At 50.7% G+C, this 25733-nt stretch overlaps 1 protein-coding gene across 4 annotated transcripts in view; it reads left to right on the top strand.

Moving 5' to 3' along the window:
* BLK (BLK proto-oncogene, Src family tyrosine kinase) overlaps window positions 1-25733 on the top strand; it is a 70852-nt gene that overhangs the window by 44101 nt on the left and 1018 nt on the right. For 2 of the 4 annotated variants that reach the window (XM_031014147.3, XM_055349055.2), the window contains exons 2-12: window positions 5331-5454; window positions 8148-8199; window positions 10127-10220; window positions 11119-11217; window positions 12260-12363; window positions 16845-16991; window positions 17434-17586; window positions 18765-19022; window positions 20062-20138; window positions 23471-23621; window positions 25141-25272. In XM_031014147.3, coding sequence (XP_030870007.2) covers window positions 5332-5454; window positions 8148-8199; window positions 10127-10220; window positions 11119-11217; window positions 12260-12363; window positions 16845-16991; window positions 17434-17586; window positions 18765-19022; window positions 20062-20138; window positions 23471-23621; window positions 25141-25272 — 1390 coding nt within the window. In that variant the 5' untranslated portion in view covers window position 5331. Of the gene's footprint in view, window positions 1-5330; window positions 5455-8147; window positions 8200-10126; window positions 10221-11118; window positions 11218-12259; window positions 12364-16844; window positions 16992-17433; window positions 17587-18764; window positions 19023-20061; window positions 20139-23470; window positions 23622-25140; window positions 25273-25373; window positions 25467-25733 lie in introns of those variants that run through there. The other 2 variants (XM_055349060.2, XM_031014146.3) reach the window with 2 other exon arrangements.

Below are 25733 nucleotides of genomic sequence, written 5' to 3'. Positions count from 1 at the left end.
GAAAGTCTGCATTAGAGGGCCTAGCTGGTTTCAAATAAACAAACAACTCCCCTTTCCCACTTCCCCTCCTCTTGCTAACTCCCCCCGACTAGACACATATGCACACGGTGCACATGCATGCTCTCTCACACATGCATATACATGTGCACACATAGACACACACACACATATATACACACACATATTCAAGCACATACACACGTGTGTATTCACACGCATGCTCTCGCTCTCAGACACACACAGGTGCACATAAGTGTGTATGCTTCCTCTCCCACTCTCTCACAAACATACACAGACTCACACCCTTCCCACAATGCAGCAAAGCCATCTGGAGCCCCAGCCAGTGTGTGATGCGTTTTGCCTCTGTCTGGACTTCTGCACTTCCTGGCTTCACCCAACCTAAAACTGCTGGGTGCAGCCCGATCACCAGTGACAGCCCTGGTTGTCCCATGGCCTCTTGAGTAACCCAGGTCTCCAGTCAAAGCCACTGGAGTAGGGGGACCCATAGAGACCTGAGGTACTCATGAGAGCCATGGAAAATCATCTGCACACACACTGCTAAGGAGTCAAAGGACAGAAGTGTAAGTAGTGCGTCATTTAATCTTAGGAATTTCACTTTCTGTCCGGTTCTTTGTTCAATAAATTGAACAACCAATGTTCAATTATGTTGTCTCAGTGGACACAGGTGTTTGCCAGGAAGCTTAAAGTCAATGGCAATATGGCTGGCCGGAATAAGAAAGACAAGAGGGCTGGTCACCTGGGCAGATGCGGAAGTATGAGTCCAAGTCTGGGGAATACACTAGGAGCTGCTGACCACTGGCCCTTCATTGAGTCAGGGAGGCTGAGAGAGGCCACGAAAGGCCTGAGGTTCAGGCAGCCCTGGCTGGCCACTTAACGGTCATTGTCAAGAACTGCAGGCTGGCCCTGGTTCCAGGCCTTATGCCCCTCTGTTGCCGAGCAAATCACTCAAATCCTCCTTTTATTTTTCTGCTTGTATCAATAATATATGCTTAGTATTAAAGAATTTAAGAAATATATACAATTAAAAGAAAGAAAGTCAAAGTCACATGAAGTCTTATAATCCAAAATCCATTTAGAAAATACTTTGGGGGGCACTGCTTTGCATTAGCACACACACCGTTTTTTAAGTCCGCTGGTTTTTTTTGTTTTGTTTTGTTTTGTTTTGCCTTACACCACACCTCTGTTTTGTACTCTCCCTTCCTCTAACAATAACCACAGTAAACAACTTGGTGTTCATCCTCCCCAGCCTCTTTCTGTGTAATATGCAAACATATCTACACGCCTGAATAGAGGTTTCTTTTCATTTGGTGTTTGCAAATATGGGATTCCCTCATGCACCTCTTTGGGTCTTACTTTTCTCATGTAACAGCATGGTACCGAAATTCCTCTTGACCTCACTGGTGAAGATCCAGCACATTTTTTTTAGTAGTTGTATAAGAGATTTATAGAGTGTAGATTTATTCAACAAGTCTTTAATTGCTGTGCAGTTACATTGTTGTTTTCTGTTTGGGATTTTTTTTGGGGGGAGGGGATTGTTTTTCCAACTATTACTACAACAAACATTTTCATCTCTCACATATGTCTATATAATGATGTTTTATTAACCTTAGATAGTCCAGAGTGGGACTGAAAATCAAAAGGTGTGTGTGCTTTTTTATTTTAACAGAATTTAAAAGATTGCCCTTTAAAAGAATTTAAAAGATTCCTTCTTCCAATAATATTTCATGTTTTGTCTAATAAATATTTATTAAGCCCACACTCTGTGCCAGACATTGGCTTAGCAATTTGGATTCAGCAATGAATAAAACAAAGATTCCAGCCCTCATGGAAGATTAATCCTAGAAATGGAGTGTGAAGGAACAAATGAAACAATAATCATAATAAACACTTTACTATTTGGGTTTGTGTTGCACTAACTTCCTATTTCTTATCTTTACACATTTTTCTATTGAATGAATTATATGCTGCAATATACTTCTTGCAAAATTTTATGAGCTTTGTATATATTATGAATAGACATTTATCTGATGCTTTGCAATCTCTTACCCAATCTATTGCTTATCTACGAACCTCATGAGTAGTTTCTTATACCATCTAATATTTTTAATGTTTATGAATTTGTACTTTTTTTGTTCTCTCTTCGCTTCTGGCTATTTTATCTTTGTTAGTAGTTGTCTCCAAACTCTGGGTTATATACACAGTTTCTTACATTTCTTTTAATTACATTTTTGTTTTTTATTTTTTTCAGTCATACACCTAGAATTTATTTTTTAATATCATGTGAGGTAGGGGTTCATTTGTATTTTCCTTAAGGTAAATAGTCATTTTCCTAATGCCATTTATTAAAATAAACTATCCATTTTCTACTGAATTAAAATGCTATCTTTTTCACACATGCGATTCCTGTATTTACCAAAATCTGTTTGTATGTTTTTTATTCTGCTCTGATGATTGTTGTCTACTTTTATTATTCCAATTTCATGTGGTTTTGATTACAATCTTCTATTTCATAATTATAAAGCTACGTTAAGACTTAATTTAGTCATGTAAAGCTTCAGATGATTTTATCCAATTACAAATTATAATTTTAATTAAAAGAACATTCAATTTATATTAGGAACAAGAAAAACACCACAATCAAAAAAGAGAACAGAGTATAATAATTACAAGACAATGCTACATAAAACTATGGCAACAGATTGAAAAACGTAGATGAAATTAAAGATCTATAAACCATATAAATCATCAAAATGGCACAAAGAGGAGAAAAAATGGGAATAGATCATTCCTATAGAAGAAATTGGAAATGCCTTTAAAGATTTACTATTTAAAAGGGCCCCAGACACAGATGGCTTCACAATTGAGTTCTATTTAGCCTGTGAAGAACAGATAACCCCACTGTTATGAAACCACTCAAGACGATAGGAAAAAAAAAAGAGAGCTCCTCAATATCTGTTACAAAGCCAGTGCACCTTAATGCTAATGCCTCATAGACAAATCTCCCTTGGGAATATAGATTCTCATTCTAAATAAAATATTAGCAAATAGGGCCGAGTGTGATGGCTGACACCTGCAATCCCAGTACTTTGGGAGGCTGAGGTGGGCAGGTCACTTGAGCTCTGGAGTTTGAGACCAGCCTGCATGACATGGCAAAACCCTGTCTCTACCAAAAAATTAAAAATTTAGTAGGGCATGGTAGCACATGCCTGTCATCCCAGCTACTCGAGAGGCTGAGGTGGGAGGATCACCTTAGCCTGGGAGGCAGAGGTTGCAGTGAGCCAAGATTAGGTCATGGGACTCCAGCGTAGGCAACAGAGTGAGACACTGTCTCAAAACAAAATAAAATAAAACAAAATAATTAGCAAATAAGAATCCATCCATGTGCCAAATAGACTAATATGCTGTAATCAAATAGTATTTTTCCAGGAATGTACAGATGTTTCAATAACAGAAAATTTACCAACATAATTTATTACATTGACAAATTAAAGGTGAACATGTATCATATTGATAGATATTGTATAGGCACCTGCTAAAATTCAGTAGCCATCCGCAATACAAACCCATCGTCTCTCTTTTTTTTTTTTTTTTTTTTTTTTTTGAGATGGAGTCTCACTCTGTTGCCCAGGCTAGAGTGCAATGGCATGATCTTGGCTCACTACAACCTCCGCCTCCTGGGTTCAAGTGATTCTTTTGCCTCAGCCTCCTGAGTAGCTGGGATTACAGGCCTGCACCACCACACCTGGCTAATTTTTGTATTTTTACTAGAGATGGGGATTCACTGTGTTAGCCAGGCTGGTCTCGAACTCCTGACCTCAAGGGATCTGCCCGCCTCGGCCTTCCAAAGTGCTGGGATTACAGGTGTGAGCCACCATGCCCAGCCAAACCCATAATCTCTTATCCAAACTTCCGAAACCCTAAATCTCTGAAAACTGAAGTGATACTTGTAACCCTGGCACTATAATTCACTTAGTGGTAAAGCTGATCTGAGCTCACATAAAGAAATAATTAGATATAAAAAGTGTTGTTCTTTAAAACTGTGAATTATTATGTGTTCTGTATGCAAGGCATACTTAAAAAAACATACTTGTGAATTTTTCGCTTCTGTGGCTTGCTGTCCTATATCGAAATTTGTTATAGTGTTTTCTTTTTCACGGTGGGTTTGAGGAGCAATGACATGAGGAATGTGCTTTCAGCTCTCTGGAAGAAATGCATGACTGTGTTTCACTTAATCGAAGACGCCACTGATAGGAAGGCTAACATTTACTTATGTATCACTAAAAGAGAAAAAAAATGCTGCTACTAATTATACTGCAAAGCATCCTCCATTGTGAGACACCTCCCAGTTCAGACATATTGAAAAGTGAAAAAAGGTCCATCTTAGAATTGATGAAATATGGTGTGTACGTCCAAAGGAAATCACCACTAACAACACGCCCTTCTGACACGCGTGGGGACTTGGGTGCTTCCTCTCTATGATGTCTGCATCTCGGGGAAGAGCCCGATGAAAGTGCAGGAGTGCAGTGGTCTCAGGTCAGACTGGACTCCAGAGCTGGCTCTCACGGGCCAGTTGCTTGACCCTGAGCAAGCTCCTTAACATATAAATAGCAGCCCCTGGAATGAGGATGGTGACAACATGGTGGTGTTGATGGTGTCAAAAGGGCCTGTCCCACATCTGCCATCCTAAAATTCTTTACCAAAGAAAAAAACCTGACCACATCTTCCCCCCTTTAAGGAGACCCCTGATATTACTGTGAGGCCGCAGCTGGGCCTCGATGCCTGTGCTATCAATCTGTCCTAAATGTACATAGTGTCTCACCCAAAAATCTGAGAGGGAGAGAACGTTAGTCATCTTCTAACAAAGCCCCTGCTGTTTACCAAAGAGCTAATGGGTCGGAGAGAAAATGTCACTTTCCCAAGTGACACAGCCAGCGACAAACTGAAGACTAAATGCAGAGCCCCAGACACATTGGTGGGCTCTTTCTAGAACACCACGTGGCCTCCCACGCAGGCTCCTGTCACCTGAGGACCGGGATCCACCCCAGCGGTTTCTGGCGGTTATCTCCAGCCAGAGGATTTCTGTGTCCTAAATGCACTGCTTTCTGCTGTATGGGCCCCCGAAAAAAGATGGACACCCATTTAGCTCACCCACCCGCTTCTACCCACATTCTGACTTTGAGGTCTTTGCTGCACCCACTTCCACCCCACCTTTCTAACCAGCCTCCCGGAAGGGGCCAGGGATCCCCTCTGTGCAGAGAATCTGAGGCCCCGCTCTCTCACGTCCTCTGTCTGCTGTGTGTCTCCGACAGGATGGGGCTGGCAAGCAGCAAAAAGCTGGACAAGGAAAAGCCGATCAAGGAGAAGGACAAGGGCCAATGGAGCCCCCTGAAGGTCAGCGCCCAAGACAAGGACGCCCCGCCACTGCCGCCCCTGGTGAGTGATTGCCCACCCCCACCAAGAGCAGGTTACTTACTTCTCCTATGCCTTAATGTCCACATTTGTAAAATGGGTATAGCAAAAGTACCTTCCTGATAGGGATGTAACGATCTGCAACGTATAAGCAGGTGTGCCATGCAATATAACACGCACAGGACCCGGCCTGGTTAGCTTCCAATAATTTTTAGCCAGAGCTCATTTCTAGAGGGCAGCCTTGAAAAGAAAAAGAAATGTAGAAAGGTCAGCTTGGGGAGAGGGTGTCATAAGGAAGGATCCGGGTATCTAGCTGCAGCTACTACCTCTCTTCTCCCCAGCAGCTCCTGGAGACCCTTGTCACCTATGTGGCATTGCTGCTGGCATTCCAAAGAGCCTGCTTTCCTGGGATAAGCATCATGAAACAGGAGGGTGCTCACCTCCTGAGCAGGCTCTCAAGTTTTCCTGGAATCCCATGGGCATTTTAAATAAGGAAAACTTTCCAAAGGAAAAAAAAAAGTGAAATTTCAAGTGAAAAGGTCTTGTTGCTGGGGAATGCATTTTCGTAGTCATGCAGTTTGATTTGTTTATAAAACAGTTAGCTCCTTTTGATGGCTACAGCATGTCTGAAGATGCATTTTTTTTTTTTTTTGAGACAGAGTCTCGCTCTGCTGCCCAGGTTGGAGTGCAGTGGTGGGACCTTGGCTCACTGCAACCTCTGCCTCCTGGATTCAAGTGATTCTCGTGCCTCAGCCTCCTGAGTAGCTGGAATTACAGGCACACATGCCACCACACCTGGCTAATTTTTGTATTTTTATAGAGACAGAGTTTCACCATGTTGGCTAGATTGGTCTCGAACTCCTGACCTCAGGTGATCCACCTGCCTTGGCCTCCCAAAGTGGTGGGATTACAGGTTTGAGCATCCGTGCTGGGCCTGAAGATACATTTTTAGATGATTCTTTGTGTTCCCCCCACTCCTTGACCAGTGACCCCCTTTTGGTTTGGGGCAGTTGGGAGCCTTGCCGCGACCCCCTCTCCTGTGCTGTCCACATGTCCACGTGGTCATCTCTTTATCCTAACAGGGACCTGATGGGGAGATGGGGATTACTAATCCCACTTCCTAGATGAACCCAGGCATCTTACCTATCTGTGTCCCAGTTTAGTGCCGGTCTCAGCACACAACCACAAGATGTTTATTGAATAAATAATTGATCAAATGGGGAAACTCGGACTTAGACTGATTGAGTAATTTCCCCAAAATTATATGATAATAAGTAGTAGCACCTGGAATTTTTTTCACTTAAAAGAGTCACATAATACGTATATGGAAAAAATTATAATTACTCATTTTTCCACTATGTAGAGTCACCAGAGTTGCCTCGAGACCCTTCTTCTGTGTGTTCTTTATTTCATGTGTTCCTATTTTTAAGAGAAACATACATGCATATCATTTTTGCAAAATGCTACTTCAAAATTGTGTTCAATAAATATGGAATTAAGAAAAGAATATTTATAACATATGTCAGGTTGAAAGAATACACCAAAACGCACACTTGTATAGCCACCTCCCAACTTCAGACACAGAAAGAGACTCGTTCCTTTGCATCTCCCTCCTCCCTCCCCTGTTTGTACACTTCACCGCAGGCCCCAATACCCAGAATCTGTTTATCATTCCTTAGCTTTGCTTTTTAATATTATCACATATGTATTACCTCTAAACAATATTTAGTTTCATTATTCATGTTGTAAACTTTAAATCAACTACATCAAACAGCGCATATGCTTCTGAGACTAGGGTTGTGGCTCCGTGTTACGCATGTGAAATGTATCGACGTTGATGCATGTGGCTATAGCTCATTAATTTTATTGCATGAGTATACTGTAATTTGTTTATTCTTCTGTCATGAGGGTTAGTTCCACGTTTTAAAATTGTTTATGTATTGGTCGGGCATGATGGCTCACGCCTGTAATCCCAGCACTTTGGGAGGCCGAGGTGGGCGGATCACTTGAGGCCAGGAGTTCAAGATCAGCCTGGCCAACATGGCGAAAACCTGTCTCTACTAAAAATACAAAAATTAGCTGGGCGTGATGGCGGGCACCTGTAATCCCAGCTACTTGGGAGGCTGAGGCACGAGAATTGCTTGAACTGAGGAGGCGGAGGTTGCAGTGATCCGAGATTACGCCACTGCACTCCAGCCTGGGCAACAGAGCGAGACTCCATCTCAAAAAAAAATTGTTTATGTATTATGATTTTTGCTAGGAGCACTCTTGTACGCATTCCCTGGTATACATACACAGAAGTTTCTCTACAGGATATATACCTACAAATATGTTTGTTGAGTTTTGGGGAAATATGCTTTTTAAATATTTTTTCTTGTCAACAAATACCCGTTTGCAGTTTGATCTTGTAATGGTAGAGCCACGATGTTAAGCCTAAGTGGTTGGGCTTTCCCTCATTGTCCACAGCTGCCTCTTATCCACATTGGAGCATCCCCCAGTGCGGTCAGGGCAAAGGCAGCAGAGGGCGGGGGTCTGTCTGAGGGTGGTGCTGGTCCCTGGGTACAGAATGTCCCTGAGCAGCCCTCACAGGCAGCTGCCTCTCCTCCTACAGTAGGTCCCTGGAGATACCCTGGCTGCCCGGCTCAGCAGTCTCAACCCCCAGGCCCCACCCACGCAGCAGGGACTGAAATAACTCAAGCGTGTGTTTTCTACCCAAGGTTGTCTTCAACCACCTTACTCCTCCACCGCCCGATGAACACCTGGATGAAGGTAAGAAGGGTGGTTTGGGAAGCTGAGGCTCCACAGCCCTCTCCCCTAGGTCGCAGCTTTATGGAGGTGGAAAAAGGTTGAGTCAGGAGCAGCTTGAGGGCTGGAGAAGAGAAAACAGGGAAGCTGAGAGAGGCCCCGGCTCTGTGCCTCTTGGGGGGTCTCTTCAGGAACCAAGAACAAGTTTCTTCAGTATGCCTGAGCCTGGGCGGGACTTTTAAAAAATGAAAGACTTTACAAACTAAACAAGAACAAAAACAAGAGTCCCAGGGAAGACACAAAGCATCATCAAACCCAAGTTTTCAAATATGCTAACTCTCAAACGTAAAGGGCTGGGCCAGTGGCTCCAGGCCCTCGCCTCCAGCCCCAGTCCGCTCTGTGTGGAGGGCACCTTCTTGTTTCCCGCTCCCAGCCACTTCGAGAGTCCCGCTGCTGACCACCTAACCACCCACGCCCCCTCCCTGGTCCCCACATTCCACTTCTTTATTTTTGAGACAGAGTCTCGCTCTTGTCACCCAGGCTGGAGTGCAGTGACCCAACCTCGGCTCACTGCAACCTCCACCTCCCGGGTTCAAGTGATTCTCCTGCCTCAGCCTCCCAAGTAGCTGGGATTACAGGTGCACACAACCACACCGGGCTAATCTTTATATTTTTAGTAGTGAGGGGGTTTCACCATGTTGGCCAGATTGGTCTTGAACTCCTGACCTCAGGTGATCCGCCCGCCTCAGCCTCTCAAAGTGCTGGGATTACAGGCGTGAGCCACTGTGCGTGGCCCCTAGACTCCACTTCTGCTCTGGTGGGCTGGCCTGCTGGGTACTGTAGGGAATGAGCTCGGCCTTTCTGGGCCAGAGGCTCCACCCCTGGGGACTCCCAAGAGGGTGGCCTCGTTCAAAGTGACTTCCCGCAGCCTCCTCATCATCCATGTCCACACAGCATGGCGAAGGGATGCCTCGGCCAGCCGGGCCCCACCCATTAACCTGCTCATATCATGTGTACTGGGCATTCAGCACACAGAGCCCAGCTCTGTCCCAGGAATGGCAAAGGGGTGACAACAGGTAGATGTGACGCCTTCCCTGGAAAAGCTCAGAATCTGTCACACTTGTGAGCAGAAACTGAATCTTAAAACTTCAGGGAACCACTGTCAACCATTCTGACCCTCGCTTTCCTGCTGAGAAGAGGTGACCAGCCCAAGGTCACAACACTCAGCTCAGTGACAGAGCGGAGCCACCCCACCCGGGGAAGCTAAGTGCTCTCCAGGTGACCTTCACCAGGTGGGTCCTGTGGCTCCCAGAGCTGTGCAGAGAGCCTGCGTCACAGCAGGGCTCACTTGAAGATGGTGCTCCAAGCTCCTGAGCCCTCTTCCTGCCTTCCATCCAGGGCCGGCCAGCAAGGTGGGGGGCCCGGCAGGGTCACTGGCAGCCACAGACAGTGTGGCTGGGGCTCTGGGCACAGACAGTGGAGAGGCCAGGGCTCCAGCTGCCACGTGGCAAGACCACCCCTATTGGGGATAGAGGCAGGCGGGGCAGAGGAGGAAAAGGATGAGAGGAGGCTTACGGGCCTCCGAGGGCAGGTGTAGAATAAGAAGATGAGGGCTCCCAGCACTATGTCCGAATGTGGGCCTGAGGCCACCAGCAGCCCGGCAGTGGCTGCCTCCCTGTGGCTGACCTCTGGCCATCAGCTTCCTCACACATGCCTTGTCCAGGTCATAGGGCTTCTTAGTGGGTCCAGAAAGGAGGACAGGATGGGCTCTGGGGGGCAGCCCATCCCTGGTGGGGTCACAGGGCTGGGGGTGGGGGCCTGTGTTGGGTGAGAACATCATTTCCATCATGGGCAAGCAGAAGCCTGTCCTCCTTGGTAGCCAGGCTCACCCCTGCCCCACCTTCCCGCTTGTGGGCCTGAGAGGTGGTCATCTCTCCCTTGTCCATTTTAGACAAGCATTTCGTGGTGGCTCTGTATGACTACACCGCTATGAATGATCGGGACCTGCAGATGCTGAAGGGGGAGAAGCTACAGGTCCTGAAGGGGTGAGGTTCCAGGACACCATCCCCTGTCCCTGCAGGACCCCCCTCCCCCACATCTCTCCTTTCTCCACCCACCACATTCTCCATGGCTGACCCTGGAAGTCTTGTCCATTGCCCTGCCTCCAGCCCTGGCCCCAGCATTTTCTTGAACTTGGCCCTTTTGTCTTCCTCTCCAAAATCTTTCCGGTGAATTAATTTCCATTCACAACCTCCTGCTCATCCTTCAAAGTCCACGTTCCATGCCACCACCTCCATGCAGCCCTCCTGACTCTTCTGGGTATGCGGACCTTGTCCTTTATGCAGACTGGTCTGGCTGTTCCATGACAACCTTGCATTTAAGCCAGTTGTGTCCATGTTTGTCTCCTTTTCAAGACAGGAGCCCACACTGATTACACACACCAGTCCCACTTTAGCTCATTTCCCAGGTCCTTCTCAGAAACTCCTTCTAAGTCAGCTCTCTCTCAGTGGCCAGGCTTGTCCTGTGGAGCTCTGAGGGTCTGATTTGGTTCTTGAAGTTCTCCAAAGGCGTTGAGCCAAGCTCACGAAAGTCCTGACTGCTGATTCTATACAGTCCACGCCAACCGTGTTTTTCTCAAGCCTGTCCCCAGTCACTCACCAAGCTCTGAACACGTCCCATTCATCAAGAGGAAGGCTGCTGGCTGGATCCTTGTGCCCTCTTGGCTGGTCAGGCTGTGTAGATAAGCTCTTCCCCCTAGAACTTGCCCAGATAGCCACTGTACCACTGAGCAGTGGGCACAAGCCCCTTCCTGCCTGCCGTACTGTCTACCCCTGCGGATTCTCTGCCCTCCAGGGAGAGATGACTTTGAGCAGGCCTGAGAGCTGCCCAGTGATGGGCCTACAGGGGCCATGATCTCATCTCTGTTTCCCCTGCTCCCATTAGAACTGGAGACTGGTGGCTGGCCAGGTCACTCGTCACAGGAAGAGAAGGCTATGTGCCCAGCAACTTTGTGGCCCGAGTGGAGAGCCTGGAAATGGAAAGGTAGGTGGGCACGGGAACCCCCTCGAGCCAAGATGCAGTCACTGTTTCTGCTCCCTGGGCTGTTAGGCAGGGCAGGGCCAGAATGGGACTGACCAGGGAGCCTGCAGGCACTGGCAAAGAGGGGACAGGAAATGAGCTCTGCTGGGAAAGGCCTCTCTGCTGGCTCCAGACGACATTCAGACCGCTGTGTGACACTGAGCAAGCTGCTCTTCCCAGCTAAACAAGAGCGGTCCTTCTCCTGGCTCCCCTGGATGGAACCGTCCCCAGTGTCTGATGGCCTCGAAGGCTACCAGGGAGGCTCTATGACCAGCAACCCCTCCCCTACAGCCTCCATGGGCAGGACTCAGGGCTCAGCCCTCGGGGGCTCCCAGGTGGGTGGCCTTGGTCAGAACTGATTAACACGAAAGCAAGATCCCAATCTTCTAATCCCCCAGCCCCCATCTTCCCCCATGTCCCCATGGCACTGGGAATTTCGGACTCGGCCAGCCAGAGCCCCCATGAATCTGCTCACAGGGACTAGCTCTGCCTGAGGACTGAGGCCCAGCAACGAGTCTTCTCTGGGCACTGTGGGCCCCGCTTCTTTTCGTGGAACAGTGTGGGGAACCGTGGGGCTGTCCTGCACAGAACAACCCCATACTGAAGGGGACATACTGGGGTCCCTGCTCAGAGAGTCTCGCAGTTTGCCTAATTCAGATCTCAGACCGCAAGGAGGAGGCACGTGCCTGTGATACGCAGCTGTGCTTTGGAGAGAGTGATCGGGGCATTTTTCCAAAGCAAAATTAACAAAGGTCAACCCATTAGTGTTCTTGTTTCGTTCTAGGAAAACAGTGAGTCCAGGGCTGACAGGAAGTGGAACTGGAAGGGCAGCGGGGCACGGGGCACTGACTCCATCACGGTGTGAGGAGCAGCAGCTCAGGGCCGACCGGGAGCAGAAATGCTAGATTTTTATTTCTTGGGACAGGCAGTGCAGGAGGGAGGCTGTGTGGGAATACTCTGAGGAGCAAGGTCGCTCTGAGTTTCACCTGTTCCTGCCGTTTTCCAGGTGGTTCTTTAGATCACTGGGTCGGAAGGAGGCTGAGAGGCAGCTTCTTGCTCCAATCAACAAGGCCGGCTCCTTTCTTATCAGAGAGAGTGAAACCAACAAAGGTAGGCTTGGTGGCTTTGCGTGCCTTCCTTGCCCTGCTCCTCCCGGGAAGGCCCCTCCAGAGGCCTGGCCCTGGAGTGAGAGGGGAAGGGGTGACTGCCAGGAGAACCAGCAGCTTCCGGGCTTGTGTCCCTCCCAATTCAGGCCCTGCCCGGGAGTTGACATGGGGGCTGTCCACACAGTCCTCCCTGTCCAGGCTGGAAACCACCTGGGCACAGGAAGCCGGGTGGACAGGGGTGGTCCCATGCCAGACTGGCCCTGCTGCCCAGTCAGCAGGAACACCGAGGCCAGTGGGGGCCAGGGAAGGGGGAACCCTGAGCCCTCAACCACCAGCCTCTTTGGAATCAAGGATTAGGGGGAGCTCAAAGAATCCTTCAAGATCATCTCAGCCAGAGGCTGCAGGTAGCATATGTTAGGAAGTGGCCTGTGCCGTGATGTAAGAGAAGAGGGTGGTGATTGTGGGGAGCCCATGCCAGTCTAGACACTCATGAGTTCAAATCCACTGACTGAGCAAAACAGCTGCCATCACCCTCAGGGGTTTTCTCTTTTTCTCTGTCATTCAGCTTTCTTTCCTTCTTAATGTTTTTTGGTGTAAAATATAAAACACATATAAAGCTTGCATGAAGTATGAATGTGTAATTCTAAATCATATAGGGTAATAATAAACAAATCCCTGTGTAATCACAGCCAAGAGAAAGAGCATCCCAGACCACCAGGAGCCCCCTCACTCCCCCACTTGGGCTCCTTCCTGATTCAACCCCCACCCTCAAGAGCTACCTGCTGTCCTGACTTGGATGGAAATCCTTCCTTGCTCTTCTCTGTGGTTTCGCCACCATGTCTTGTCTGTTTTTTTAGCTTGATGTAGATAGAATCACTGTTTTTGTTTCTGTGTGTCTTGCTCCTGTCACTCAGCAGTGTTTGTGGGATTCTATGTTAGTTTCCTGGGCTGCCGTAACAAAGTGGCACAGACTGGGTGGCTTCCACCACAGAAGCTTTTTATCTCACAGCTCTGGAGGCTGGAAGTCCAAGACCAAAGTGTCAGCAGCGTTGGCTCCTCCCGAGAGCTCTCCCCTTGGCTTGCTGATGGCCGTCTTCTCTGTGTCCTCACGTGGCCGTCCCTCCATGCATGTCTGTGTCCTAATCTCTTCTTGTAAGGACACCTGTCAATTTGGATTAGGGCCCACCCATATGACCTCATTTTAACTTAATCACCCCTTTAAAGGCTCTGTCTCCACATATAGCCACATTCTCAGGACCGAGGGTTAGGACTTTAACATATGAATTGGGAGCGCACATGATTCAACCAGTAACAGATTCATTCATGTGGTTGAGGATGGTGAGCCTGTTCATGTTCATTGCTATACAGAATCCCGGGTGTGACCGTTCCAGAGTCAAGTTAGCCATTCTCATGTTGTGGGCATTGAGTTGTTTCCAGTTTGGGGCCGTTAATGCATGTGTTGCACCGAACCCTATTATGGTCCCTGGTGCTCACTGGCCACTAGCTTTTCATCTGTAAGATACTAATCCACTTGACAGATGAGGAAAGGGAGCCCCTGAAACAGGAAGTGACTTGCTGGGGGCCAACAGTAAGCATCAGAGCCCAAAGCACCAGTGACCACATCATCTAAGAGGCTGAGAGGCTTCCCAAGCTCTACAACGTGGCAAACTAGGGTGACCCAGGGGCTTCCCATGCAGTATGAAGAATGCTTTGCTCATCAGGAAGCTGTCCACAGGGACGAGCTACAGCCTTGTAGCCAATTTTAACTGGAGAGGAGATGGTGACAGTGACATCAGAGGAGGAAAGGGAGAGAGAGTGTCTGGAATATGAGTCTGGTTCCCTGTGGTTGGGGCAATGAGAATGGACAGAGGTGTCACCTGGTGGGAGCACCCTTGGGCTGTCCATTGGTTCCATCTGTGGCTAAAGAACAGCAGCCAGAGTGGAAACCCAGAGTATGAAAAGCTGTCATAGCACCCTGTGATTCTCTGGGGACATCATGAGGCCTTGGTGCCCCACAAAGGGGCAGGACCAGGTTGGGGAGAAGGAAGGGTGCATTGGAAAGCTGGGGTGCTCTGTGCAGGATTTCTTGGAATATGCCAATGAATGCATATACATACATACACATACAGATAGATATATGCATTGTATATTTATATTCATATTGGATATTGTCACTATTTCATTTTTGTGGCAGAGCACCTCTGTACAAGAAACAATTTGGGAATCACTGGAGATGACATAAGTGTTTTATTGTTGTTCCAGTACATTTCAAACATACACAGAAGTAGAGAAAATAGTTTAGTGGAACCCCTGGTACCCAACAGCCACCTTCAACAATTATCAACTGAGCCAGTCTTGTTTCATCTGTATCCCCCGCTCCACCCCTATTCTTTCGAAGTAAATCCCAAACATCATGTCATGTCACCCTGGAAATGATATTTCAACCATTGCCTATTGCTAAGGTGAAAGCCTCCCCACCCCCCGCCCAATCTGGTGTGGAGGAAGAAGGGGTTCTCTATGAGTCTGGCATCTTTTCCTGTCCATGTCCACCCCACGAAGCCAGTCCAAGCTGGGAATAGGCCAGATGGGACCAGGGCTGCAGGACTGTTCAACCATCATCACCACCACACGCACATACACATGCGCACATGAACACACATGCACATATGCACAAATGCACACATACACACGTGTGCATACACAGGCATGTGCGCGCACATACACATGCAAACACATACACATGTCCACGCATGCACATATACACACACATGCACACATATATACATATGCACAGATGCACAGATGCAATGCACACGTGTGCAACACATGTACACACCTTACACGTACATATGCACACACACACAACTCCAAAGCAAGACCCCTCTGCTTCTGGGAGCCACAGCAGTGAATGCAAGACAGGGATGGAAGCAGGGGAGTGAGTTCTACCCCTTGTGGCCTCCGGGGTGTCCTTGAGCCTCTCAAGCCTCAGTTTACTTGTGTCTATGTGAGGACAGACTAGTTTCACAGCTCAAAGGCAGGTGGTCCTTCAGTGCTGAGAAATCTTCATCTCAGAGCCAGGCCCTGCCTGCCCAGGGCAGTCCAGACATACCACAGAGGCAGGGGATCCAGGTTTTGTGAAACTGAGCTGATAGGATCTGAGGTCGTCTTTACAAAGGACACCAAATTGTCAGAAGCCATCAGGGACACGGCCTTAGAGCAGCCAGGCAAGCGAGGGGCCTAAAGCACCAGCTTGGGAAGCGTCACTGCGTGGAGAGCGGGCTCCTGGGCTCATCGCCCGAGGCACCTGACACAAGTGCAGCCTACAAAATGGAGAGAAAAGCCCTTGATGAATGAACTCCCTAAGGCCAGGCTCGGGTTCCTTAGAGACTGGGGGCACAGCTGCACCCAGGCAGGGTCGGGGAGACAGTTTGCAGCCTCTGGGCTGAGGCTGGGGTGGGGGTGTGGAGGGGCTGTGGCAACAGCAAGGCGTAAGCCTCTGGGCGTCCTTTTGCAAGTAGGTGATGAGAGAGGCACATTGGCTGAGGGAAACTGGAGGATGGAAGGGGGTTGAGGCAGGGGAATTGACAGGAGAGGAAAGAGCCTTAAGTCAAACATAACCGCGGAAAACCAAGCGTCCACAAGGAGAACGAGGGGTCCGTGCCTGACCCCTGGCGGGGAGGCGTGGTACTGCTCGCGGTAGGCGCGGACTCGGGGAACCGGGAGCCCCCCAGCCTGCCGCGAACTCTGCTGGGCCCCAGCAGCGTCCTCATCTCCCAAATAATGGGTAAGGGGCGGGGTGAGGTCATGGTACCCACGTAGCTGGACAGACGCATTTTATAAAAACATCAAGTTCATGGAAAAGCGTTTCTTACTTGGAAACTCTTACCTCCTAAATTGTCCTTAACCCTTGACATCTGCTACCACTTGCCTGCGGGAAAACATTAACCTAGAAGACAAAATAACAGGTGTATGTAACAGGCAGCAAATGACTTTGAACTGAGCCCCTGGGCGTAGCTTATTACGGTGTCCGTCATGGACACGGGTACTTGCAGCTGTGACTGGCTATCTGCTTGTAGGAGTAAGAGATACCCTCTTTAGCCAGAAAATAAAGCCCCTAGTCACTCCAACAAGCCTAGATTTCTCAATAGTCCATGACAGAGGGTCCCCGAGTGACCAGATGCCCAAGTGGGGACCTACATGATTGCTGAGAAACTGTGCTGCCTGCCGCAGGGCTCTGTGATTCCCTGGCTGAGTTTTGCAGGACAGTGGGGGGATGTCAAGGTCAGAGTCAGATGGAACTTACAGGGGAGGCTTCCAAAAGCGTGGAGGTTGAGATGCAGGGAAAGGAAGCTTGTGGAGGGAGTGGTGATAATGAAGAACAGAATTGGGGAACTGTTTTCAAAGCTTTAAAATGAGGCCCAAATCCCAGTCCCGTTTTTTGTCTTTGTGCCTTACTTCTCGTGTGTGTCTTCATGAACCCTCCAGGTGCCTTCTCCCTGTCTGTGAAGGACGTCACCACCCAAGGGGAGCTGATCAAGCACTATAAGATCCGCTCCCTGGATGAAGGGGGCTACTACATCTCCCCCCGGATCACCTTCCCCTCGCTCCAGGCCCTGGTGCAGCACTATTCTAGTAAGAGGGGGCGTGCAATGGGGGCAGGGACTTGTGCCAAGAGCCCCTGGATCTCTCGCTGAGATTCCCAATTGTGTGAGTCATTGGTGCCACCTTGGGGGATGGAAAGATTATCCCAAAGTTAGACCTAAGGAGGTAGCAACTCTGAGCACCGGGAATTGGTGGCCCTAATTCCCTCTCCCGGCTCAGCAGGGAACCCCTTAGAGAGTAGCAAGCATTTTCAGTCTTAGAGTGAGCAGGTCGATTTTAGAGATAGCATGCCCTGCTTTGCGCAAACGAAGAAAAATAGTTGAGTGTGTGTGCATGTGCAGGCGTGTGCACACACCCATGCAGGGGGGTGGCGTGGCTGGGAGTGGGGGGCCAGCTAGGAATGATACAGCTCCCAAGGTAGAGCCTGGCTGCTCTGGTAACCCCCAGCCCTGTCTTTTCTTCCCTAATGCAGAGAAGGGGGATGGTCTATGCCAGAGGCTGACCCTGCCCTGTGTGAGCCCGGCCCTGCAGAACCCCTGGGCCCAGGATGAATGGGAGATCCCCCGGCAGTCTCTCAGGCTGGTCAGGAAACTCGGGTCTGGACAATTTGGCGAAGTGTGGATGGGTGAGTGTGTGCACACGTGGGAGCATTTCTCCCCCCATTCCACCCGCGCCGCATCCTGAGTCCAGGTTCAGCGCTTTCATAGCGTGTCATCCCTCCCCCAGCAGTCTTGAGAGGGAGCGAGGACAGAGGCGAGGACACCCATTCATTTTACAGAGGAGGCAGTGGAGGCACAGAGCCGCGTTGTAACACCTGGGGCAGCTTATGGTGGTGGCAGAGCAGGAACAAAATCCAGCTCACCCAGCCCCCAAGTCGCTCCCTCCTTCATTCTCTGCCTGAAGCTGGCTTTGACATTGAGCTGCAGTGGCGAGTTAACTCCCCTTAGCTTTTCATCACCCAGATGGAAACAGGAGGTTAAACGTGATGAGCCGTGACGTTCCAGAGCCTGAATGCACACCGAGGGCAGCCGTGGGACTTTGGCCAAGTCACTGAAGCTCCAGGCCTGGTGTCCTCACATTTCCATCGCTGCTGACACCTGCCCCCTTCCCCCCCCCCGCCCACCAGGATATAAAACTCGTGTTCCGTTTTATCCCTGGACTGGTCCATGAGCCCTCCCTTACCTGGGGCTGGTCCATGAGTGCTCCCTTACCTGGGGCTGATGCCCAGGGTGCTTTTGGCAGGAGCTGCACCCAGGTCCCTGCCAAGGCCCATGTCCTCTAGAAAGGCAAGTAGAGTTGTCTTTTGCCCTTCAGGGGACTTCATGGAGTACAGGGAGAGTGTGGAGATACAGGTAGTTTAAGGAGTGGGACAGGCTCGCCATGGGGCTTCAGAAGGAGGGAAGGAGACCCCCATGCCTCATCCTCCTGCCCAGTGTACCCCAGGCTGTGTGCTTATTTCCACCAAGGAGTTATTGTGTGATAGAAGAGATTCATTATGTGGGGGAGGGGTGGGGGAAGGACATAGGTTCCGTGCAGTACAGAAGGACACAGGCCCAGGGTGTGGGGCAAATAGGTGAAATGCCCCTCAGGCAGGGTACATTCCTCCACTGCCTGAGGCCCCATATAGAAGGGATCTGGAACACAAGGTAGGCACCACACAACCATGGCCTCCGGAACTGCATGTTCCAGCTCTGGCACCTGGAATGGGGTGGCACCTGGGCACTTACCCCGATTTTGGTTAAGGGATCACCTCCGAGCAAGCTCTCTGTCTTCTGAGTGGCTTCTTCACTCCCCTGGGCTCAGGTTACTACAAAAACAACATGAAGGTGGCCATTAAGACGCTGAAGGAGGGAACCATGTCTCCAGAAGCCTTCCTGGGCGAGGCCAACGTGATGAAGGCTCTGCAGCACGAGCGGCTGGTCCGACTTTACGCAGTGGTCACCAAGGAGCCCGTCTACATTGTCACCGAGTACATGGCCAGAGGTGGTGCCCCCTGCAGAGCCGCATCCTCAGAGCGAGGCAGGAGGGCCGGGCTTAGCAGGAGGAGGAGGGTCCGCTGCGGTGGGTTCACCAGGCCAAGGGGTCCTGCAGATCTAGGGCATGGCACAGTGTGGGGGCAGGGAGGGAGGGGGAGGGACAGAGGGAGGGTGAGAAACAGGAGGGTGAAGTGGTTCTGACAGAGCCGTGTTCTCAGCCCAGGAGCAGTTCAGACAGCATTTCTGGAGTGCATCTTCTGTGCCTAGCACTCTTTGATGCCTGCTGGGAGGGACAGAGCATCGCAAAGTCAAACGAACACCAGGCCAGGTGTGCAGGGACAGTACTAGATCCAGGTCTCCTGCTTCCTGGTCATGCAGCCATTTACAACTGTGTGAATATTTTACAAGGATGGCCAGAGAGGTTGGGCTTGATGGCCTCTGAGGTCCACGGCATGGCCAAGTTCTCATGCCACTTTCTCACCCCTCCTATGACCCTGACCGCACACTGCTCCTATAGGATCCTAACATGCCCATGTTGATATAGCTCCCTAACAACTGTCACCAAGGGGGCCCCGGTCGGAGGCTGTGCTGGGGGTGCCTCTAGCCTGCCCCTAGGGCAAGCATCCATCCCTCCCAGCTTTCTGATTCCAGGGGGAGCTGCATTTGTCCCCTGCACCAAACCTGGGGGACAGTTCTCTCCATTCTGGTGCTTTCTTGCTGATGCCTGGTCCTCAGAGGCAGAGGGTGTCTGCCAGCAGGGATCAAGGGAGCGAGGCCAACACGGGGGGAAAGACAAGAAGGGGCATGAAACTTCGAGTCAGAACTGGGGTCCCACTCCCAGCTCCCGGCTGGGTGACTTCAGACAGGTCCCTGCACCTGGCTGAAACCTAACTTCTGGGCAACTGCTGGTATATTGGCTGCCTCCCGGGGTGCTGAGACTGGCATTTTGTAAAGTGGAAGGCACTCGGCAGCAGTAGGTAGATCCTTCCTGATGCACTGAGAGATCTGAGGGTGCAAACTCCCACTTCCCACCCCCATGGGGAGCCACTCACACCAGAGAGAGGCTGGCATCATCAGGGGTGGGTCACTTTGCAGAAGGGCACTTGCAACTTCTCTTTTCTTAGGATGCCTGCTGGATTTCCTGAAGACAGATGAAGGGAGCAGATTGTCACTCCCAAGGCTGATTGATATGTCGGCGCAGGTTGGTGAAGTACCAGGTGCAGAGGAAGGGCGGCATGTGCCACCTGCTGCCCACAATGGCCGCTCGTGCCTTACCACCCCATCCTCTCCTCAGCCAGCAGGAGAAGTCAGGGGGTACTGAAGGCCACCTTCCTCTAGGCAGATATCCCAAGGTCACCCACTGCACTTGGACTTGCAAACCCTGGCCACTGTGCCTCCTGCCCTGTGCAGCTGTGAGGGAGCCCAGGGAATGGAGCCTTAGACCCGGGCAGCTGTGTTGGAATGAGGCTATTCTGTTCCGAAGGAAGAGAGGGCGAATGAATGTCATGGGAAACACACAGAGTTAGCAAGAGTTCCATTGAACCCGGCAGGCAAGTGTGTTCTGTTGTGACCTCATCTCTTCCTTAGATGGTGCCCACAAACATCTCCTGTAGGACTTCCCATCCCAGGGGCCCTCAGCCTTTGCACAGCCCTGGCGTCGACCCCAGGCTGATGGGCAGGCCTGAGCTACACACAGATACCAGGGACATGACTTCTCTGAGCCCTGGAGGACAGCCCCACCTTCTGCCACCAGGGAATTGCGAGTGCTGGACCTCCTCGGCTACCCGGGACTGGTCCTCAGTGTCCCTCACGTTCACATGCAGAACTTTCTGGACTCCATGGGGTGAAGAGCAGAGTGGAGAGGAGGGTTTTAGTCGAGAGCTCTAGCTGGCAGGAAGCACATCTGGTGGCCCTGTTAAAACTGGAACTCTCAGCAGAAAAGTTTTGGTCTGTGGTCAGCCTGTGAGGCACACACGTGCGTACACATACAGCTGCCACCGAGAGGAAACGCTCCCACCCACCACCCACGTCAGCCCTCCCCCCTCGCCCCTCGCCCAGCCTTACCCAGTAGCGCCGCTGCAGGAACTGATGCCACAACGCCTTTTTCCACTGAGGTGGGCAGACAGCCATCTGGGCAGGCTGGTTTTGGAAAATGAGTGCTGGTAACCGGCTTCAAACCCCAGGGCAGTGATAAGCCTGCCCACTGCTGCTGCTTCCTTTCCCCTTTCTTCTCTCACCCTCCGCTGTCTCCTATTCAATCCCCACTACACCCCCTCGGGAAATCTCGTGTGACCCAGGGGCAAAGGATGTGAAAAGCCATCTGAGTTTAATACCTGGATGTAGCCACAGAATCGGGGGTGAGGAGCCAGAAAATCAGAACTTCCCAGAAGGGCAGCCTCTAACCACATGCTGACCACGCCAGTGGCTCTCCAAGCACACATGTACACACACACACTCTCACACATAAAAACACAGACTCACACACAGACAAACACACAAACACATAGACTCACACAGACACGCAAACTCACACATAGACACAGACTCACACACACAAACTCACAGACACACAGACACACACACAAATACACAGAGTCAGACTCACACAAACACAAGCACATTTACACAAACTCACAAACACAAACTCACACAAACACAAACACGCAAACTTACACACACATGAGCAGACACACACCCGGCCCTTCTGGGCTCTTCTTTTCTTACTCCATAGGAAGCCATGCAAAGTCTCGCCAGACCTTTCCTCCAAGGCCAGATCTGGCCAACCCCACAAGAACCCTGCAATCACAATCCCTCGGGCCTCACTTTGCAGCCAGATGCCACCGGTTCCCATGCCCCATGCCTCGCCACCCCTCTGCCTCCTCTGCCCAGGAAGCCTTGAACACTTCCCACCTGGCAGAATCCTTATCATCATCCATGGCTCAAGTGTAATGTCATTTCTATGACGGTTTCTCTGGACAAGAAACTGCTAGAGAGCCCTTAGCTCAGGTGTTCCCGGAAGCACTGTTCTTGCTCAGCAGATCTGGGCAGCTTCTTCCTGAAAGCAGATCTGGGCCCTACTCAACATTTTTTTAAATATATTTCTGGTACTGCTCAATAAATACTAGTTATCAGAACGAGTACTGTTAGATGCTGCCCAGATATATTTAGTACTCAGTTTTATATTCCCCACGGTCCCATACTAGTAAATGTGTATTGATTGAATGGTGTAGCAAGGGGATGGATGGATGCATGGATGGGTGGATGCATGGGTGGGTGGGTGGATGGATGCATGGATGGATGGATGGGTGGGTGGGTGGATGGATGGATGCATGGATGGATGAATGGATGGATGCATGCATGGATGGATGGGTGGGTGGATGGATGGATGGATCCATGGATGGATGGATACATGGATGGATGCATGGACGTGTGGATGGATGGATGGATCCATGGATGGATGGATACATGGATGGATGCATGGACGTGTGGATGGATGCATGGATACATGGATGGATGCATGGACGTGTAGATGGATGGATGCATGGATGGATGCATGGATGGATGGATGGATGGATGGATGGATGGATGGATACATGGATGGATGCATGGATGTGTTGGTGGATGGATGGGTGGGTGGATGGATGGATGCATGGATAGATGGATTCATAGATAAACCAACGAAATGCAAGCATAAGGAGAAGTGGAATCAATTCTAGTGCTGGCTTCTTGAAGTCGCATGTCTGAAGAGGTAAATGGGGTCTCTGCTTTCTGCCTCAGTTTCTTCATTGATTGGGTGAATAAAGCCTTAGTTTCCTCAGCTAAAAGGTGCCAAGTAGCACCAGCTGCTATCCCTGGCCCAGGCTGGTGATCAGGGGAGGAGAGACAAGGCTCTTCTTCTTCACAGCCTCTGTCCACCTGGATCTGCCAGTGCTCCCTGGGTGCCCCCACGGGGCAGGCGCTGGGTGAGGTCCTTGGTCACAAATCACCTCGTCTAATGCTTGCCTCAACCCCCTGCCCTGGAGACCACATCCCTCACGTTCCAGGTCAGGACTGTGGCCCCTCGGGGAGGTTAAGCAGCTTGCTAGAGGTCAGCGACTTCAGCCGAGGGCCCCCAGCTCCAGGAGCTGTGCTTCCAGCCAGCCAGTGAGAGCTGCCTGTCCTTGCCTCCTGCTCCCCCTCCCCCTCCTTCCTTACCATTTCTTCTCTTCTCCCTCCCTCTCCTTTTCTCCTGCCTGTGTTCTTCTATCTTCCGTCTCTGCAGACCCTTGGACACAGCTGTGTGGAGCGAGAACGAGGAGGGGGAGGGGCACAGGTAGCCCCTGTGTCTCTGATGCCCACGTTGCTGCGTTGCTGTTCTGGGCTTCTAGGAGAGGAGTTTATTCGGCTGAGGAGCAACACAGCCACCTTTCTACTCCATCCAAGAAACAGCTCCTTCCCCAGCAGCCCACAGGGGCTGTGCGGGGGACACAGTGTGGGCTCGGTCTTGGCGAGGAGGCCCCCAGGCTGTCCTTCACCATGTGCCTGTTCCCTCAGATTGCTGAAGGGATGGCGTACATTGAGCGCATGAATTCCATCCACCGCGACCTGCGGGCGGCCAACATCCTGGTGTCTGAGGCCTTGTGCTGCAAAATTGCTGATTTTGGCTTGGCTCGAATCATCGACAGTGAATACACGGCCCAAGAGGGTAAGCACAGCCCCTAACCACAAGGGAAACCTAGGGCCTTATCTTCCCCAGCTCCTCAAAGCCCCCTTTAACTTCTCCCAGCACAGCCCTGAGGGAAGACTTCTGAGGGCTATATGGTTTCTACAGCTCTAGATCAGCATTTCCTTCATTTACCCAAATGTGTTCAGCAGAATGGTAGTTCCTCCCATGGAGGAACAGCTTTAGGATAAGGTAGGTTTGGAGAAACAGCAGTCCACCCTACTCCCCGTCTTGGAGATTCCCAGTGCACATCAACATATTAAAGGCACTGAGAAGTCCTGCAGCAAAGAAACAGTTTATGTTTGCCTCACCTAGTGCCTCCCAAACTAATTTGAGCTCCAAATACTATTTTTTTTTTTTGAGATGGAGTCTCTGTCACCCAGGCTGGAGTGCAGTGGCACAATCTTGGCTCACTGCAACCTCCGCCTCCTGGGTTCAAGCAATTCTTCTGCCTCAGCCTCCCAAGTAGTTGGGATTACAGGCATGTGCCACTACACCTGGCTAATTTTTGTATGTTTAGTAGAGATGGGGTTTCACCATGTTGGCCAGGCTGGTCTCGAACTCCTGAATTTAGGTGATCTGCCTGCCTTGACCTCCCAAAATGCTGGGATGACAGGCGTAAGCCATGCCCAAATACTATTTTTATATAGTCCCTATTAACCTTCCACGGAATTAGGCTTTCACAGAGCACGCTGTGGGAAACAGAGCTCTCATGTGCGAGCAGCAAACCAACCTGTATTAGGGTGTCCACGGAGCACTGTTTTACTCTGTGAATATAACTGAGGTGGAAATCTATGTCACAAGAGAATCTGAAGGGGTCACATATATTTATCAAGCTAGCAAGCAGTGTCTGCTGAGCCTATGAGTCAGATGACAAGCAGACAGGATATGGCTTGTTCTCTCGGGGACTTCAGGCTGGCTGGGGAGACCGAGAAATGGAGGCCAGGGGAGGCTGTGAAGTGCCAAGCCCTGAGGTCTGCTCCAAATGCTGGCAGGGGCTGCAGCCATTGAGGTGCTTCACAGGGCAGCCGGATGTGAGTTCTTCCTCCTAGCGGCCCTACTTGTACCTACAAGTGTCACTATTTCCATTTTGCAGGAAGGGACTAACGGAGGCGTGGGCAGGTTTAAATGGCTTGCCCAGGCCATGTCTTTTCAATTAAACAAGGCCCCTGTAAGGTGAAACAGGCCCTTTCCATCCCAGGTGGAAACGTGGTGGCTGCCCATTGAGGCCATCGCTCTCTTTTTAAAGAACCAAAGTGGGTGACTATGTGGTATTGGTGTCCATATCGTCTTTCTGTGCTGCAGATGCCGTGTCTGCACTCACCTGGTCATGTGTCCTGGTGTGTGGTAGTGGCTCCCCTGCCATGCCTGGCCGCCCCGCCCTGCGAGGCCCCGCAGTGGGGGCTTGATGGAAGGACAGCAGGAGCAGGGGTAGGGGTGAGGATGGAGGGTGGGGGCCACCGTCCGTGGCCTCCCAAAGCTTGCATGGCTTTTCCCGCAGGGGCCAAGTTCCCCATCAAGTGGACAGCCCCGGAAGCCATCCACTTCGGGGTCTTTACCATCAAAGCAGACGTGTGGTCGTTTGGAGTCCTCCTGATGGAAGTTGTCACTTATGGGCGGGTGCCATACCCAGGTAGGTGGCTCACCCCGCAGCTCGCGGCTCCCTGCTTTCCCGGCCGGCCCTGATGGCAGGTCGCCTGTCCTTGGTGCCTGTGGCTGCCCTGTTCTTTTCAGAGTGAGTCCCAGAGCACAGACGGAGACCCAGGCATGGCATCTGCGGTGGAGCTCTGCCCCCTGCATCACTATTGCTCTGGGCCACAGGGCTGTGTCTCCTTCCTCCAGCAGAGGTCAAATGAGTCCCACAAACTGAAATCAAGACAAAGGGCACATCCGAACTCAAGTTTACTCCCAATGGCTTGTTCTCAGTTGAGGACAGGTTGTGCCTACCTTGGCTTTGCACTCATAGTGGATTCCCCAAAGCCCCTTCCTGTGTGGCCAGAATCGTGGACGACAGCCCCCAGCCCCAATCGAAGGGCTCCAGCCACTTGGCCCCCACAGGTGGGCAGGCTCCGGGTCACCTGCTGCTGTGTGCAC

Source organism: Gorilla gorilla, chromosome 7 (assembly GCF_029281585.2).
Source record: "Gorilla gorilla gorilla isolate KB3781 chromosome 7, NHGRI_mGorGor1-v2.1_pri, whole genome shotgun sequence".
Classification (NCBI taxonomy): Eukaryota; Metazoa; Chordata; class Mammalia; order Primates; family Hominidae; genus Gorilla; species Gorilla gorilla.
The sequence above is the reverse complement of the archived record's forward strand: the minus strand, read 5'-3'. Positions and strand labels throughout refer to the sequence as shown.